Source organism: Molothrus ater, chromosome 1 (assembly GCF_012460135.2).
Source record: "Molothrus ater isolate BHLD 08-10-18 breed brown headed cowbird chromosome 1, BPBGC_Mater_1.1, whole genome shotgun sequence".
In the NCBI taxonomy this organism is placed as follows: Eukaryota; Metazoa; Chordata; class Aves; order Passeriformes; family Icteridae; genus Molothrus; species Molothrus ater.
Window position 1 is genome coordinate 53,413,601 of NC_050478.2, and position 19,723 is coordinate 53,433,323.

Genomic DNA, 19,723 nt, shown 5'->3' on the forward strand with positions numbered 1-19,723 from the left:
ACCCTGACTACTGGCTGAGTACTTGAAAAGGAGATGACACTCCTGCTGACAGCTAATAGTGGATCTCCTTTGCACACCAGGTAGAGCTTCTACTTTGTGCATTTGAAAACACCTGGTTTAGGTCTCAGCTGGGAGAGATTATGCAGAAAGGAGATGTGTGAAGTAGCATCAAATGAGGATAATCCTTCATTTGACATTTACTCATTTGGTTACCTGCCTCAGTCCTGCAGTGCAGCACCCCTGCTATTAATCCTTTGTCAAGACGTACTTAATATTATATCTGCTACCTGTGACAATTATTAGACTTTGCACTTCAGTAGCACTTCTTTTTGAGAGACAGCATGGTTTAGAGTGAGTATAGAGGGGGTAATCACTTCCCATGATATTAAGAGTACTGATTCAAAACCTTTACAAAAGATTAACTGGTCTTTAATAAACACAGGAGGCTGGGACTTCATGTTCTATGAGATTTGAAATTTAGAACCTCTAGTCCCTTGGCAATGCTGTGATACCAGAATTACAAAGTCAGTTTTCAGAAAGTGATCTGAATTCCCTGTCAGATTCAAGGTGTTTAAGTCAGTAAATCCACCTACTACAAAAGACTTTCTTTGGGTCTAGGCAGATATAACTGTGAATGTAACTTAGCCATCTCATAAGCTGTGAAAATTCAGTTTCATGTGAGCACAAGAGCCCTTTGGGATCTCCTTGAAAGAAACTAAGAAAACACAGTAGCACTTTCTTTTTTCCCCCATGTGCTGCCCTGTTTCCCTGATAGCATCAGAACACTTAACACAATGTGGTTAATTACAGCCAGACCCTGGCTGCTCTGGCTCCTGTCCCTTTGCTCTGGGTTGATCTGAAGCATCAGGGAATGGTGGCAAGGATACTTTCACAAAGAGCACTAGAAAGGGATAGCCAGGTTTGTAGAATGTGCTTAGACAGCAATGGATTAACATCAGTGAGGAAGACAAGAGTTGTGTTTCTGCAAGCAGGTATTGGATTCTCAATTATTTCCTCATCTCATATAAGCTCCTTGTATAGAATGATTGTTGTATATTGAGTCAGTGCATTGTAGCTAGAGATGAGTGACTAGGTAATAATTTTTCCAGTTTCCCTTTGCAAATACAAAGAGAAAATAAAGAGAAAAATAAAAATAGAGTTAAGATATCCAAGTGAAGTATAAAGTTATCAACAAAGTGTAAGTATCTTTAGCAGAGGGCCCAACAGTATAATTATACACTCCATTAAAAAAAAGGAAAGAGTATCCTTTTATCAGGTTTAAATTATCCAGTTTTTGAATTGAACAGAATGTCTCAGTTATAAGACAGGAAGCGCTCATGTTCTCAATCTTCCTTCTTTATTCAATATTTTATATATTCTTATTATACTCAGCTCCTTTCTGATGTTGTTTTCAGTCTGCTCCTTAGAGTTCTTGCATTGTTTTTTCTGCTGATACTGTCTGAAAGTCTCCTTCTACTACATGCAATAGTATTCCAGGGGAGGAGCAGCAATTTATATGCACCTTGATTTTTTCAGGTTTTTCTCCAGCAAATTTTTTTAACGTATTTTTGCCATAGCTTCATGTTGATCAAATTTTCATTCCTTCATTGAATTCTGCATTGAGACAAGCAAGTGCTTCTTGTCATTTGTCTCAGTTAATTTAGAACCAGTGTATGAGTAGCTCTGACTCCATTTCAGTATCGATATGCATCTTGCTATCAGTATTGCTCATTCATCTAGCACACTGGGCTCTAAAGATAACCACTTAGCTTTCACCATGCTGCTCAAAATAATTTTGTCACATATGCAGATATAATTTTTTTCATTTCTCAACTCCATGCCCAGATTGCTGACAATTGCACAATGAAACAGAAGACCCCATCTGAGAATTTGAATCTAATCTTTACTTAAATCCAACTACCTAATTCTTGCCTTTGATTTGTGTTTTAGACTGTAAGTTGTAAGTTTGTATATTTCTGTAATTATATCTGTGTAAAAGGACATGCTCAAATGCTTGTTAATGAAATTAAAAAGGACATGTTTAGCATAGCACAGGTAGAACAAAATACATTAAAAATAATGTTTTGCAAGAAGCTCGTTATGATAGGATGTGTAGGATAAAGAGTTTGTTTATTATGTCAGCAATATAGGTGTTTTGTTGTTTTATTATCACTCATTGGGATCTGCCTAAGTTAGATGCAGTGCTGACTTTGATTGAAAGCCTTTCTTACAATAAAAGCTTTCTAATTAATTGCTTGCAATATGTTGTAAATGAAGGCTTTGTTTCAGTTCAGACTGAGTCAAATTCAGTCCAAGTGTAACCCCACTGAAAAAGGTCCTACTAATGTAGGACCTATTACACATATGGACACTATTACACATATGTGCAACATAGGGCTTTATTCTCCATGGTCAGGTACTGTGGGTAGTCTAGAGAAGGGAATATAATGCTCTATCCTGCAATAATAGCTTCATTTCATACCTTCTTTCAAGAAGTGTGAATGGCAGAGAAGTGGCACAAAGTGAATAAAAGTGAAATTCACCAGTATTACAGAAAGTTGTATCTGTATCAGGCTCAGTGAAAATATAACCATGCAGCTAGCCTCCTGCACAAAGCTCATGTAGATTATGGGAGGGTGACATTCAGGGAGATTGTTTCAGAGGTCACTTACATCTTGCATTAGAAAGTGGTGGATGTTTCTCACCAGAAATATGAATGGCAAGAATTCTGCCTTTGGAAAGTGTAAAATCTAAGGAGCTGAGCAACATAAAGAATGCAGACTACACAGACACGTATTGCATGCACATTTACAGGTACAGGTGCACCTATATACCAGTGAGATTATGTCTACACGCCTGTAAATCTGTATGTCACAGATCTTGTAATTAAAAGTCCATTTGAAGCAACTTGCTCCAGACTGGTTCAGTGTTACTCAAAGAGTTTAAACTCATTCAATGAACACAGAGCAATATTAGTTCCAGGAAAGTCCTCAAGCCAATACAAGTGTGCTGGAGTTTAGCACTTCATTACTTCATTTTCAGACCCTAAAAGCAAGTATTAATTAGCACTTTGAATGTAATAAATTATACCAGTTTTAGAAGCCTGAAAGTGCTTAGCCATGAATTTAATTCAAAATTATGTTTGCTAGAGGTGGCATGAACTTCCATGGAGGGAGCACAGATAAATTATGCAAGGTACCATTAATACAAAGTCCAGTTAGGATACTAAGGATTCCTTCACAGGAATAATCCAGTGAGAAGGACAAAGTTGACAGTGCTGTCTGAGCACATAAGGTTAATCAGTGTGGCCCCGTTGCTCTCAGTGAAACGATGCCATTTTACTCTGGATATGGCAATGTATTCATGAAGAAAAATTTCACCTAGCCTAGCAGATAAAACAGAATAGATAATAAGACAAGCTGAAGAGAAAGTACAAACCACAGACTCTGTTAATTTTAAACTGGTAATAGAAAAGTAAAAGAAAAAAAGGGGGCAGTGATGTATGTGAATTAAATACAATTGTACAATGATGGTTATTATTTGATGAAAACTGGAACACCTAGTAAAATACATGGTCTCCTTTATTAGATGCAGGATATGTCTTTTTACGAATTCATTTAGATGACTTTTCTCTAAGTTAGTGATTTTTAATGCAATGTGTCAACATTACGAATGCTGAGGGATGTTTGAAAACTAGTCATTTTTGAAATATTTTTTCAAACTATTTCAAGTCTCATACCTGCATTCAAGATCACACTATGTCTGGTTTCATAGTCAAAGTTTGGTATTGTTTTCCCCTGTACTTAAATAGCAAGCCATAAAAACTAATGAAGACCTTCCTGCACTTTGCCTACTCAAAGTGCAGTATTGTCAGTTAAAAAAATCAGGGAGAGGAACTGAATTTAAAGCACAATTTTTTCTTAGAAGAAGTATTAGATCTATTATGGGTAAATTGCTCCAAACAGAAGTGCATTTTAAAGTCTCTCTTCCTGTAATGGTGTTTGGTTTTTGGTTTGTGTCTAAGATACTTGAAACAGTAAGAGTTTCACAAATCTCTTCAGGGCTGCAAGGTTGCCAAGAGATTTTTCACTCGTGTGTCCCGAGCAATTGTCAACATTCACTCTTGCTGGCTGCTGCCTTGAGGACAAGTAGAGGACAGAGTTGGACACTTCTTTTCACTCCCTCCTGTGTGTTTACAAGGAACATATATAATTCTTGTTTCTGCCAACTCAAACAACAGGGGATGGTTTTCTTACATGTTGTTACTGGTTGATTCTTATCTTCTGCATCCTTGTCGAAGGACAACTCTCTGGCTTGTGTTCTTCTACACCTCTGCTGAGGTCTGATCATGATTCTGTCCTGCTGACTGTCCACAGCTTTTCACATCTGAGTATGCAGTGTTCCTGGCTGCATCTTATACATATACATTGCTCCATCAAAAGATCTAGATCAACTTCTATGCATGAAGTCAGCTTATGCAGATCCCCTCAGCACCCATGGCTCAGCTCCCAGCCATGCTTACAGATGTCTTGTGTTTTGAACAGTGGACAGATTGGCAGTTTATCATGGGATGAATGAAGCTATTTCTTATATTAGGTTTTATTTTTTAAAAAAGCATCTAAACATGTGAAAAGCAGTATTTGATCACTGTTAACTTATTGTATTGTATAACTTGTATTGTGACCTACGTCAGTTGAGATTACTGTGTCTGTAAGACCCAGGCTTTAGGACAGCACTTAAGGACTTGCTGAAGTCAGTCCCTCTTCAGAAGTATTTAGGAGTTATTAGGGTGTTTTCCTGAACAGTAGTTGGGTGCATTTGTAAAACAGTAAAGGTCCTTGTTTGACTCTTAACAACTTTCTTAAGCAATTTATAAGGACTTCAAAAATAAAATTAAAAACTAAAGGTGAAATCCTGGCCTGGTCTAAGTAAAGGATAAAAACATCATTGAATTCAGTGAGTCCGGTAGGTAAATTGCTCCAATCAGAAGTGCATTTTAAAGTTAATTAGGTGTTATCGTAGTTTGTGATGATCAGCTTTATTGAACATGAAGGCAGTCTACCTACAAATTACTTAGCCCTTTCTTGAACTGGGGATTTGTATTATTTGGTCTATTTAGTGTAGGTCCCTGATGGCAAGAACGAGTGATGGAGGCTGTAGGGCAAACAGGGAGTGCCAAGGCTTTTCCACAAGTCAGGAAGGGCCTGCATGTCCCCTTGCAGTGCTGGTTGCACCCTCCCTCATGAAGCAATGTTAGGATTGTGAATGCACCACCCACACATCAAAGGCCCTTCAAAGGCCAAAAGGCCTGAAGCCCTGTCCTGCCCCTTGATCTGGGGGACACAGAAAAATTATATGGATGAGTTGCAATAGAGTTTATATCTTTTTCCAGACTGGACAGGAAGAAGGTATAGAAATAATTTCAACTATTTAAAAAAGAAAAGAGAGGAAGGGGAAGGCAGATAATGAGTGCTGTGTAGAATAACAAAATTTTGGATCTTCAGTTGACACAGGAAATATTTAAGATAGAGGATACGAAACAAACTTTTAATATGGTAAACATAATATGGTTCTATATGAATAAATAAAGATACCCCAAAGAAACAAATTTATCTTTCTGAAGTTTAAAAATGAAGGAAAAAAAAATTAAAAACATCAGAAATATCCCACTGGGTCAAACTGGAGGTGTTACTCTAGTTAATGTGTCTCTCATGGTGCAAACGGGATTCTATTCAAGAAGCACATGAACCCCACTGCTTGTTCACTTTTGTTGTCTTTGTGCTCTTCCAGCATCAATGTTCTTTAGGTTAGCAACCCCAAAGTATACACTCTTGCTTGTTCTCTTCAATATTTCTTTATGGACCTGTTGTCTTTGGATTTGTCTAGTCACATATGAACCTGCTGGCTATGTCTGCAGCTATTCTAAAAGTCCACAAATGCTTTTTTTTTACTCTCTTTCAAGTTGTTCCCCTATGTCTTTCATTAAATGCTCCCTCATTAACATGCTTGGGAAGCTCTCATCCTAAAACCTTGCAAAGGCAGAACCAGAAAGGGGAAAGCACTCAGATACTTGTGCAAGATTCCCATGCATCAGATCTTGCAGAAATTTGCATTTTATAATCCAAAGAGGGTGCCTTCAGAGTTTTTAGGAAGAAAATTACTGCGATACAATGAGACAATCCTTGTAGTATTCACAAAATTGGAATCTCCTCAGCATTTTTGCCTCCTTAGGCACACTTATGCAATGTAGAGGAAAGAAGGATTTTTTTCTGACTTTAATTCACAGATGTTTTGTGCTAAATTCCACAGCTGTGACCAGAAACTGGACAACCTTGTTAGCAGGACAGCCACAAAGTAGCCACAAAGTTTGGTTTTGATTATAACATCTGTTTTTCTTCTTGAAGCCTGTTCTTTAAAATTTGATGTGCTCATGTAATTGCAATGTAGTCCACTGCCCTGCACTACCTCCAGTGAAGGGGGTTTGAGACTTTGCAGATGAGGAGAAGAGAGACAGACAGACTGACAGAGAGACACAGAAGCCCACAGTATGATAAATGATATCACTGATGGACTTTTCTGTCAGTGTATATGAGTTATTGAATGCTTAAGCAGAAATATTACATGTTTCTTCTAACCCTTATTTCTCATAAAACTCAACAACTAAAAAGATAACTGGCATGTAATTTTTAGTGGCCATATATGCTTTCATCTTCTTTTCTATTTTGTTTAAAAGTCTGTAACAGAAATACAAATGAAATTCCCTCCTGTGGTGTAAATTTTCATATCTCAATAGGTAGATGGAAGGAAAAGATTCATAGTTCATTTACATTTCTGTGAATCCAATATTTTTTGGAAGTGGCTGGTGTTTTGGAAAATATGAACAATTGGGGCAGGAGTCTCGTGTTCTTCTGGCATCTGGATTTTGGAAGTCTTGAGCTCTCCTTTTCTGAACTGCAGCCTCTTAAAACTGTCTTAAAATAAACATGACTCAAAATGAGGGCCCAGGAACTACTCATAGCTTTTGAAAAACTGGTTGTTGGTTTTAGTAGTCTCAAAATTACTACTTTCAGGGCTTGTTTACTGCTTTTGGGCATGAATTTTAGGTGTTTCCTGAGTGACACTGCTGCACATTTATAAGCAGGCATTGTTGGAACAACTGGACAAGGGCACCTCGTGCCGCTGTCCACCATTCCTGCTGATGCTGGCTGCCTGCTGGGAAGCAGTGTGAGCTTGGTAGGGCCAGGAAGAGGACATAGGGCTGCTGGTCAAGGCAGAGGGATCACAGAGATTCCCCATCCATCCTGTATTCAGGAGTTGCTGAAGAAAGTGCAGTGAAAAACTTTGGGAAGGAGGGCAGGAATCCAGGCCTTCCCTTCCCAGTAGAGCACACCATGCCAGCAATGTTGAGGGCTTTGATTTATTTTTCTTCTTTTTGGCCCTCAGCATTAACCTTATTGTATGGTTTCTGAAAGGCAGAGAAAGACCTACCACCTTCTGTTCTCTTCAGAACCCTCTGATCTGTTCAAATCAGAAAAATCCTCCAGACTGCCCAGTGACAACATCTTACATGCAAGTGACATTAAACCCAGCCAGGTCAACTTGCCTTATGAGGAGCTCTCCAGAAACAGCTGGAGAGAATTGTTATTTGAAGGCAGATACCTGAGCTATTTAAGAAGTCACCCTGATGGCTGAACCATTGTCTCCATTTCTGAGTTACTCCCCTTGGCTGTGCTGGCTATTCCTCTGTTCCCTCACAATCACCTTTTCATTTCATTCCAAGATGTTTGAAGTTTGGAGGTAGAGGGAATGAAGTGCAGGTTTTCAGGCTCCATAGGAAAATCCTAATACCTTAGACTCAACCATTGCTGATGAGCACAGGGTAAAGGAAAGATACTAAAGAAAAGAGGATTCCTCCTTCGCCTAGCACATCTGTCCAGCTGTGTGTTAATGCATCTGCTGCTGGTGTCACTGTTTTCCAGTAAGAACCTCTTGCTAAGATGACGTCTGTCTCCTCTGTTGTACTTTACAATTTTGTCAATGCCTGGCTTAGCATCCTCTTTCTGGATACTGCTTGTACAGTGTGAAGACAGATGTAGACAATGAGGAGATCTCTAGGAGGTAAAATCTCTCCTTTTGGTGGAGGCCATTTTAATTTATGTAGGGAGGGGAATAGCAAATTACATACTTCACGTTTAAGCACTGCCCTGCTTGAGTCATACAATTGTCTTTTTACCATGTAGGCTCAGAAGGACTTTACAAAAGTTTTGAACCTGGACTTGCAAAGATAGGTGTCGTTGTGCATGGTCAAATTGAAAAAAAGTCAAAAAAACCCCAAAATTCAACCTTTATTTCCAAAGGCTGCTGTGTGCTTGGAACTGCCAATGAAATCAGTCCACTTATTTTTTTCTTCTAAACTGACTCATCTGAAGGGTGAAAGTGTCCTAGGATTTAACCACTCACAGAGAAATAAAATACCTCATCTAAGCTGTTTGCGTGTTGTGTTTGTTCATCTTGGTGAATTTGACAGCATCTTCAGGATGGTGCCGTCTAGTGTTTGAGTGTATGAGGTGAACTCACAGGGTATGTGTGGAAGCAAAAAACACCAGGGTGTAGTAAAGAGGCTTTGTTTTCCACCTCATCTGTGGCAGTGTAATTGTGTGGTTTTTAATGAACAGACCAGAGTAGTTACACTTAGCAATGTTTGTTCACTAAAAAGGAAAGGGGGTGTTAAATCATTATGTTCTTTGATGAATGGCTTGTACACTGAAGAATAAATTGAACAAACTGGCATAGAGCTCAGTGAACATGAAATCAGCTATTAGAAGAAAGCTTGTGAACAAATTCTAAGCCTGATATGCATCTTTTGATTAATGTCCTATTAATCATCCATAGTGGCTACCTTAGCTAAGTCGTGCTGTAATCATTCATGGTTGCTTACAGGAACACTAGCAGGGACTATAGAGCTTCAATAACTGAATATTATTACTGATTTCTCCCTAACTCTTGCTGTGAACAATTACTGTTTTCACTACATTTCTGCCTCCCTTTATTAGAAAGAATACAATGCAGAATGAAAAGAGAGTTCCTCAAAGACCAGTAAAATTCTCCCAGGGTATTCTTAATGATATTCCATCCTAAATGGGCAAACTGTTGTAATGCAGAGTTCTCACCAGGAATAATAGTAATGTAATCACATTGAAGCTGTCTTTTTATGGATTATAGTAAAACAGACAAAATGTATAGTCATATTAATGAACACAGAATTTCTGAAGAATTATTACTTAAAATGGTTGAAATGATTTTGGCTTTTTGTATCACAGTATTTTCAGTTAATGCACTTAACAGCAACAGCAATTAAGACTCCAGACTGTTAAATTGGACAAATTGACATTGGAAGAAGCCTTGATTTTTGGAAGGTATAATGCCCACACCCCTCTCTTCTGAGACAAAATGTTTTCTATTCCTGTGGCTCTTTTGAACTTGAACTCTGGTAGTTCAGTGTATTTTTTTTTAAATCAATGAATATTCTTTTTCTTTTTTTTTCCTTTATGATTGGAAGCTATTGGCAAATATTTTCAGGAGGATCTCTTACTCCTGTGTGTGAAGATTTAGTTCCACACCATTTATTTCTCAAGTGTGACACAAAGCATGCTTTTGCACTACCCACAAAATAGGTCCTTAGATGGCAGTGTAATTTCCCCCTAAGTCACTGTGGTCTGGGAAATACGGTGAAGTAATGAAGTGATGACAGGTATTAACATACATAATGGGCTTTAATAGACATTTAATGTTGTTTAACTGGAAGAAGAAGAAGTGCTTTCCCATTGGAATATTTCTACATTGGAAGTCATTGATCACCGATTTCAGAGGGGAAAGGTTAATCCATCAGTTTCTGTAACCAAACGGCACTGATGGAAATTCTTTAGGTGACATTCTGGATGAACTGAGCTTTCCATCTTTGCAAACAAATGAGTGATATGACAAGCATGGTGTTCAGAACACATTTAACCAATTGATTTTCTCTCCTCTTATAATAAGATCTAGAGACTTATGAAAAAGCGTAGCATGAGCCAAGATTAAAGGAACTGCTTCATACACACGAACATAGGGGAACTGCATTATCAATAAAAGTACTATAAAGCATGTAGGCACCCATTCTTTTTCTTTATATAAAGTTTGTTATTGCAATAAATAGCTGTTATTGAACTACCTGCCTTTTATTTCACTTTTTCTGAATTTTATTTTAGTCTGCTTTCTGTGGTTTCCTGGTAGAGGTTATGAAAAAATGTTATGTTTTGTTATGGTACCATTTTTATACTCACTAGTAAATCCAGGGTAACTCTGGATTTAAAATCAGGATTTATCATCCTTTGGGGCAGGAAGAAGGATATGAGGGGGAGGGGGAAATCTGGCTTCAAGTAGTTTAAAGGTATCCAATATATTTTAAGGTTTTAATCTGTAAAGTTCCTTACCGTAATGATCCTCATCTTTTTCCTCCCTCTTCCCTCCTTTTTCTCCCAAATTCAGCCCTGCTCTGAGTTTCACATACCCTCCTACACCAGTATCCCTCCAGCAAATGCATCAGCAAATTATAAGTCGTCAGCAAACCCTAGGTTCAGCCTTTGGACACAGCCCTCCACTCATCCATCCTGCTCCAACTTTTCCTACCCAGAGACCTATCCCTGGCATCCCCAGTGTCCTGAACCCTGTCCAGGTCAGCTCTGGACCTTCTGAGTCCACACAGGTGAGAGACAACAAAAGAAACCTTTACTTCCCATTAATTTAAAAATTAAATAAATGGCATTGTCTCGCTGGCAATTAATCACCACTGTCACTGAGACCCTTTGATAACAGCTTTCTTGTAGCTCCAGTGTTTGCAGTCACTTTATTATGAATCACAGGAGTGCAGTTGGTGCAGTTTCTGATTGGAAGTGTGTTTTTTAGTCCTCATAAACATTCCAGTCTAGTGCAGCAGCTTCTTGTTCCATACTGCCTCTCCTTGATCTTATACAGGAAGCTAGTAGAGGTGGGGAGTAAGAAAAGGGGCAAAACACATCAAAACAGCAATGTCTTAAAGGTTAGCAGCTTCACCTTCAAATCAGGCTGTGACCCTAGGATATACAGGGTCATATTCTGCCCTCCTTGTACAGCTGTGAGTAACCTGAAGCAAGTAATTGTGTGAGCAAGAAAGTAACTCAAAGACAGAGAAGAGGATTGAAGTTTTTTTCTCTGATTTGTACCAAACTGGACTTACTGAGTTTGAATTAATCATTTCAGTAAGGTGTATTTCTCAAAAGCTGGGAATGAGCAGCAGTGAATCAAGCCCCTAATGTGGAGTTTATCACAGTTTGTGATTTGCCTGTTATTAACTAGTGCTGTTTGTTTCTAGATGACCTGGAATAGGTTATTTATCAGCCTGGAAGCTGTTTATCTCCTGGCTAGCTTTTACAAATATAGAGGAAGAACATACTGCTGTAGAAGACATATTGATTTTTTTGTGGGGTCCCGGCAAGTTCAGATATCTCTAAAAGATCTCTGGATTCCTACAAGATCCATTTGCAGGTGTAGATAATGGTGTTCAGTCGAGCAGAACAAGAGAAAAACAAGATTCTGGCCTGCTTATGTCAACTATTTTGCTATTAACTTGTGAGAATCCAGGACTTCATCTAGGATTTTTTGGCTGAGTCTCATGCTAGCATTCAGTTCTTCTTCCTATTCACCTATTATAATGGGAAACATAGTGAAGAAGCTGAGATCTTGTGTGAAGATATTAAATGCAAAACCTTTCCTTCGAGTGTGAAGAAATAAATGTTTCTCTTGTGTTTCTTTGAGCATGAAGGGATTTTCCTTTTCAAAATTGCCTTTCCAAAGTTGTCATTATGTGGAAAATCACCTACCTCTCACTGCTCTGACAAAACTAGCACTGGTTTGTAGCAAGGAATTGCATCAAATGCTCCCCTTCCCACTCCCTCCCTGCTCTGCTACCAGGCTGAGCAATGCAGCTCTTCCATGAGTTAATGCTATGTAATTGAAGAACAATGTTATTGCATATCCAATTTAATTAACAGTGCAGCTTCTCCATACAAAGTTGCTGAGCAGATGCTGCGTTATTTTTGTTTGGAGCCGCATATTTATCACAGTCTAATTTTGTCTTCTTCTGGGGGAAAAAATATCCCCCCCTGCCTGCAGCAGAATAAACCCACAAGTGAATCTGCAGTGAGCAGCACAGGAGACCCCATGCACAACAAGCGCTCCAAGATAAAGCCTGACGAGGACCTCCCCAGCCCAGGAGCAGGAAGCATGCAGGTATGGCAGCCAGATTCCAGTCATGAGCCTTCCCTCTTGCTGCTGGAGTGAAAATGCACCTTTCCTGTGGCACACAGGTTTTCAGGCTCCTTGCACTTTGTGTACTGCACACACAGGCAGCCTCTGCTCACAGTAGCCAGGGTTCAATGGGAGCAGCTCCTGGGGTGCAGGGTCTGTGGCAGGATGAGGGCAGAGAGGAAGGAGAGGATGGAGAGGCACCTCTGAGCAGTCAGAGCATGCTCAATGCTCTGTTTGCCACGGAAAAGTGAACAAGAGACATTCAGGTCTTTATTAAGGACATGTTTTCTGTTCAGCAAAAATACTTAAGGCCACCTTTACTTTTCCTGGGTCTTAGTGCTGTACTGCACTGAGGCCCTTGTGTCAGGCTCCAGTCTCGTTTGCAGTACTTTCTATACCAGTTAATGCCTCTGGTTTTAGTAGAGTGACTCTTGATTTACAGTGACTCAGGGGAGATGAGAATCAGAGCCTCAGTCTTGTGAGTGAATCCATGAAAACAAAGCAGAGGTCTGCCTAAATCCTTCAGCAGGTTTGAAATGGAAAAATAGCAGGAGTGCATAATCTGAACCAAATGTTTACACTAACATCTGACTCTTACCTCAGCAAATAACAAGCTGGGGAGAATGATGCACCCTGATGAACTGGAGGTGGGAAATCTAACCCCAAAATTAGATACTTTTGCTCACCCCTTTTATGCACATGTAAAGGGCAAGAACAGACTAACAGGTAACTCAGAAATTACCAGTCTGCTCTTGAAAAGGTTGTAGCATGCAAACCTGTTACTGTTCTAACAATGGAAACACACTGGATTACTGGTGATCCAGTTTCTGTCCAACCCTAGTACTAAAATTAAATTCCAATTAATTCAACTATATTGAATAGTGCCTTTCACATTAGTGGTGCCACTCAATCATGAAAGCCAGGTGCACAAATAACAAGCTGCTTAAATAAAGCCTGGCCATTATGATTTATTTTTAATTGAAATGTAAAGGGTACAAAGAATTTATTTTACATGTATAGTTTGCAAATGGCTTCTGGCTTATCAGGCCGGTTTTGGGCTTCTGTATTTTGTAGAATGGAGTAGCATAGTGGAGTGAGAGTAAAATAATCCTCCCTCCCCTGCCTTCTCCACACACACACACACACCCCCCCATCATCTTTCTTTTAATGCTGAAGTAATTCACTTTTCTTCCTCCTCAGTTTCAGAATTTCCTCTCTCTTCTTCTCACCCCTGTTTTTTTCCTCTCTCCAGGAACAGCCAGAAGGAATGACCTTGGTAAAAGAGGAAGGGGACAAAGATGAAAGCAAACAGGAGCCTGAAGTGGTCTATGAGACAAACTGCCACTGGGAAGGCTGTTCCCGGGAGTTTGACACGCAGGAACAGCTAGTGCATGTAAGTTAATGGTATTCAGGAACTGGGTTTTAAAACTACCTGACCTTTTTCATGGGGGTCAGCTTCTCTGACCCTATGCTGAGTCAAGTTTCTTAGCTAACAGAGCTGCAAACTGGAGAGGGGTTTATGAGTTTCTGAGAATAAAGAAAACTCGAAGCCACTGTGCTTGACCTGTTCAGTCAGCTAAAGCTTAGTGTAAAATTCAATAAAGTCTTCCACAGAGATTGTAATGGCTCTGATCCTGTAAGCCAGCAAACGCTATTTTGAGTTAGAGACTTTGATAGTTATTGAGTAATAGTAAGCTGGACATGAATGATTATTAACCTTTAGCCAAGTTTGATTTTTTTCTCCCCAAAGGGGCTGTAACAGTAGAAATGGGTGAGGGGAATTTTTTCCCTTCCCTAAGAGAGGTTTTGCTATCAATTTACTGTTGTGTGTAAACCGAAAGGGATTATTTGGCTAAATACATGAGGACTGAATTACTTCCGTCATTTTAGCAAAGCAAACCGCAGAATCTTTTCTGTACTACATCAAATATTAATTCTATCTCCCTTGTTTTTTATTCATCTCTGCCACCTCTCCCAAATAAACAATTTGTACTGTTCGGTAGTATTGTAAGATAGAAAGTGAGCAATCAAAATTCAGACGAGAACCTGACAAGTACAATCCTTTGCAGTTCTAACCTTCTTAACTAGCAGCACCTCTCCTATTTACTGGCATCATAGAACACATTGAATACTCCAAAAAAAAAATGGAATTCCTAGTACAGAATAGAGAGGAACATTCTCAGCAAATGAGCAGTGTGACAGAATTGTATTTAGTTTAGAAAACTGTTTAATACTTACTGGAGATCATGCAAAATCTATTTGAGAATGTGGCTAGTACTTCTGAAATAACTAGTTAAAAAATCCACTTTTTCACCCAAAATAAATAAAAAAAACCCCACCATATATTTCCAAGCACTATGCCAAATGGTAAGCTTATCCTGCAAATCTGACTTTAGTAAAGCAATGTCAGCTTTCACTTGCTGGAGTGTGAGAACCTCTTGGTGTTGCCGTTACTCATCAAGATGTATTTTCAGGTTCTTGTTGTTATTAAGTAGTAGCAGCAGCAGTAACAACAATAATGATAAATGAAAGACTATCAACAACTAAAATAATATGAAAAATGTGACATTTTTCCAAGAATTCTTTGAGACATTTTGCACACATAATGCCCTAGCATTTGAATAGGGCAAGTTGAAATGTGAGGAGAAACTGTTTTGGTGTAACAGTACCTTTTGGGGAAGAAATGCCATACAAATGGCTTCTGCAGGTGATTTGACACATTTAAATTAAAATGTCAAATGTTGGTTTTTGAATTGAATCTGTGCAAACAGACCAAATGACATCATATGGTGCTCTGCATAGGCACAGTGTTTATATCTGCTAGAAATTGTAAGGCTGAAGCTTTATGAAGCCTGGGAAACCTTTCAGTATTCAGAAATTATCCCAGTGATGATGATAAATAATATACACAGAAATATATGAAATAAAATAGAAATTCAGAATAAGGATACCCTTGGCAATAAAAAAAGAAAAAGGATTTTTTGATGTTCCAGGTCTAAAATTTAATGGAAGTCCTCTAAGCATGTTAGCTAATAGCTTGTGTTTTGTATTTTAAAGTGAATTAAATTGACAGGGTGGTAGTTGAGTTCTTCTGGAGTGTAATTTTAAAGTTAATTTGTTGGTTTTGGTGGGATTTTTATAGCAAATCTGCCTGCATTGTAATGGTCAACAGCAAGATTGAAAAAAGTATATTTCTTTATGCTTCTGACAAATGGCAACATCTGAAACAAATTTCTCTAGACAAAGAAAAGGAATATAAAAAGTTTTTCTATGACACAGAACTCTTTTTGGCAGGGCTCAGGATTCAGGTGTGTTATGATGGTGTTTAGGTTACAAGGTGCAAGACTTGACTCTATACCCTGAAGACAATAAATTCATCATGGCAACCATCACATTTAAGTAGCACAAATCATGCTGTAGGAGTCAGCGGGATTCAGTGATGGGGCCATGGTTTGTGATTTCTTTTGCTGCTCCGGCAGAGCCCCGCTGGGGGGACTCGAGTGAGTTATTTCTGCCCAGAATTGCAAAGGGCTTTAGACATCTAACTCTGTTTGAAAGCCTGGCCACTCACCCCAGTCTGCCTTTTGCACATTTTGTCTGCCCTTGATTGCCAGAGCCCTCTGATGTACATCTGCAGCAGCTAGGGATGTGAAGTCTGGTCTCAGCAGGGCTTCACGGAAGGGCAGTCCTGGTTTTGCTTAGGTGTGTCACTCTGGCAGAAAGTGTTCTGTCCCTGAGCATTAGGTCCTTGAGAATCTGAGTTGAAAAAGTGGTGTGGCTCATGTATGCCTCCTATCCAAATACTGTAGGTAAATCCAAGTAGATGTAAATTGCTGTAGCTGTGCTTAAATCAGTGTCAGCACAGTTCTGAGTGCTGTGTGTGTGCCATGTGCACATGTGTGCCCAAGCCAGGCACAGTGTGTGTCTCGGAGCCTGTGCACATGCTTGGCTCCACAGCCCTGACACACTGGTAGCAGCTGATGGCCTCATCAAGCCCAAAACCTCTCAATGTCAGACACTGCTCAAGCATGGTAGGAGGAGTACACCTGACACAGGCCTGAGGTCTTTCACCCTGGAGCTCTGGGGCCACGTTCATCGGGCTCTTTGTGCTGTCAGGGGCTACCTGATCTGGCAGCAGAGCTCTGCCACCATGCCTCTCCTGGCTGCACATGCTGCTGCTCTCCTGGTGATCCCCAGCCCACTGTCAGACTCAGCAGGGCCTGAGCTGCTCCAGCTGAGCTTGAAAAGCTTGAAGGCTTGGAAGTAAGATGCTGGATGTCAAAAGTGTAGATAACCATCCAGGTTTGTTGATTCTACTGTGAGGTAGTAATGACCAAGACAGGGGCAACTGGCATAGATAAAGGTAATAAAGGCTTAAATTGCCCTAGCAAGACTCATCCAGATAACATCTGCCATCTTTCTGTACAGTTGTAACCATGCATAATAGCAAGAGATCAGACCCAGGATGTCCAATGGCACAGGACAGTCTGTTATCCAAGCCTTGCTTCCCAATGCACTGAAATTTTGGAGGAACTGTGGTGTTAAGGGAAGAGATGCTGCACACAATTCATGGTATAGATGGCATTACTCCCACTATGTATAAGATGTATACACAAGCACATATGCATTTGTTTTGAAAAAGATAAATATGAGTTCATATATATTCTGGTCTTTCTGTCGTATATGGATAGCTTTGTTATTTCTTGGGGAACTTTGAGACATAATTTACTTTGCAATCAACTGTGGTTGAATCAGCATTACAAAGTGATGTGTGACTTAGCATGTATGAAATGGTAAAGGCAAACAAAATCTGTATCTAAATATGCGGTATAGCTTTAGAGCAGAAACTGCAGTGTTGTGCAATTTCAGTAGTCAGCATTTGATATCATTTTCTGCATTTCTGTAGCAAAGTCCTGCAGTTATTAGTGTAAAATGTAGGTGCCACTGAAAGTGTTCTTCGGTCCCAATGTTTTCTGGCTGAATTTATAAACAGAACCTGAGCTGCTATGAATAAATAACTGAAAAGCTAATACCTAAAAGAATCGTTATTGAGCCACCCAGAAGGGTCTGACAGTGACATTTTGGCACGGGTGCTCTTATTTTCAAGTGATATGAGCCACTTAGAATTCAGCATGGTTAAATTTTCATGATGCATGCACCAAAAGGCAAGGTGTTAAACCATCAGACGCTCTGCCTTATTTATAACACCTATCCATCCTTCCTCTCCCCCCTCCTTCTCTTACAGTTAATAGAAAGATTCATGATTCTTCATGGTTGTCTATCTAGCGTCTGACAGTACCGACTGCACTGCTAAAGCAAGTCACTATCTATAATTGATATCCTTCTATGGAATAGGGTACCGGCTGCAATTGAAGGGTTTTGCTGAAAGCTTTTAAATCCTGACAAGTTCTGCCCTTGTTCTGGTTGTTGCTGAGCTGCACTGCTGAGATCCCAGGGTTATTTGAAGTTGATGCAAAGGGGCGCGTGTGTTGCACATTAGCAAAGCACAAAGTTGGCGAGCCACGTTAGAGCTGCCACTGCATTCTCCTGCCAGGTAGTCTTATTTACAGTGCACTGCACTCCTGAAAAGGCTGCTTACATTAATGTTTGAAATGTCTATTAGAGGTTCCTTTCTTGCCCTTTTTTCTTTTCTGCAAAAAATTAAAAGAACGATCTTATTTATTTTAAAGCCTCAGTTTGCTGCTGGGGTCTTTATCATTCAGCTGTTTAATTAATTTCTCTGCCCAGCGAGATATTATAATTGGGCTTAGCTGAGCTCAAGTTTGTTTTAAATATGTGAGCGCCTAGAAGCTAATAAGATATTGTATATATTTATAAATCTGCTTTTTGTTGCAGTTTGTCCCTTTTTTCCCCCCAGAAATCAGTTAAGAATAAAATATTGCAAAAGGGTTAGATGCTAAAGATAAAAGTTTACTTAAGAAAATGATCCTTCAAGGAAATGACTGAATTTATTGTTAAATATTAATACAATGGCAATCAGAAAAACACAGTGCTGCCTATTTCTTATCCCCCTTGCTGCGTAGCCTTGATGATAATTATTTTTTATTCAAAAACATGCTTGAAGAACTGTAGAGCTATTTTTTTGTTAGTGTTTTCTCCTGAATTTTGCAGCAATAAAATTCTTTCATTGTTGCTACATCTGATTAGATGAGATCAAAAAGCCCTAAACTATCAGCAGTGGCTTATATTCAGGATTCCATTTGCTGAGGTCTTCCTGCCTGTTTGCAAAGCCTAGTTGACTGGAGCACTCCCCTGGCAATCCCCTGGGATTGTACTTCTCCACATGGTTCCCTTATTGCACCAGAGGGCAGCTTCTTATGTTTTTCAGGTGCCCCATATGTTCCCAAGGCATTACAGTGCACTGAGGGTACCCAAAAGAACCGTTACATGCAATTCTGAGACTGGAGTTTCTTAATGTTCTTGGTCTCTGTTCCTACAGAAAATAAATAGTGGGTTCAACCCTAACCAACAGAATTTGTCCAGCAATCCATGGCAACCTACATAAACCCCAAACTGTGCCCACATCCAATCTCTGCTTAGGTTTTACAGCATCTGTGAGGTGCCTTAATCAATCCTGTGCACCTCAAAACACTTAAGAACATCAGGAGGTAGGGAGAACACCACTCTGAAGGACTAGCCCGCTTTACAGTGGGTGATTTTGGATGCCCAGAAATAAGGAACACTGAAAGTCAATAGATTTGAAAGTCTCACTTTCTCTGTTACTGTGCTGGCTTTGGCCTGTGGCTTCTTCCTCAGCTCGTCTCCTGTAGAAGAGCTGTAGGTAAGGACTGGGGAGAGCTTCACCACTCTTCTCTAAACAAAGATCCAGCTGCAATAGGAGGATAAACCAGATTAAAGCAGTTCCCCTGAGTATCAGCTAGAGTGCACCAGACCTGTAAGTGACCCTGAGAGTTGCACATTGCCTACCATTGCAGGGGGAGAAACTGCCCTATAAGCAAAGGACCCCAAAGCTGCCAAAGCCAAGCAGGTGTTGGTTGCAGCTGTCTGAGTAGGCATCTGCACCTAAAGAGAGGCAATTGCACACATCTGGCCCAACAAACAGATTATCCTTCATGAATTAGTGGTCTCTTTTCTCTGGGTCCTGGAGGTATGCTTGCAAACTGGTTGTGGGGCACGTGAAGTCCCAGCTTTGTGAAGCAAGTCCCTTACAATCCCAAACGGGTGTAATTACACATCCCAGTTTGCATACTTCTCAAAATACATTCAGGGATTTCCTTAATATTTAATTCTTCTTTGCAGAGGCAGTTTTTGGTACTTTTTCATTGCAGTTTTGTTTGGCTCTAGCACAGAGAAGCCTCAGCCCATTCACAGGCTCATTGTGCATGGCAGTGACAGCTACTGCCCTGACAGGTTCAGG

The 19,723-nt window shown here is 39.8% G+C and overlaps 1 protein-coding gene across 1 annotated transcript in view; it reads left to right on the forward strand.

Moving 5' to 3' along the window:
* The window catches only part of GLI3 (GLI family zinc finger 3), a 201,775-nt gene that overhangs the window by 152,155 nt on the left and 29,897 nt on the right, over positions 1-19,723 (forward strand). The window contains exons 8-10 of the mRNA XM_036406944.1: positions 10,528-10,744; positions 12,190-12,306; positions 13,577-13,717. Of these exons, the coding sequence (XP_036262837.1) occupies positions 10,528-10,744; positions 12,190-12,306; positions 13,577-13,717 (475 nt within the window). The remainder of the gene's footprint in view (positions 1-10,527; positions 10,745-12,189; positions 12,307-13,576; positions 13,718-19,723) is intronic.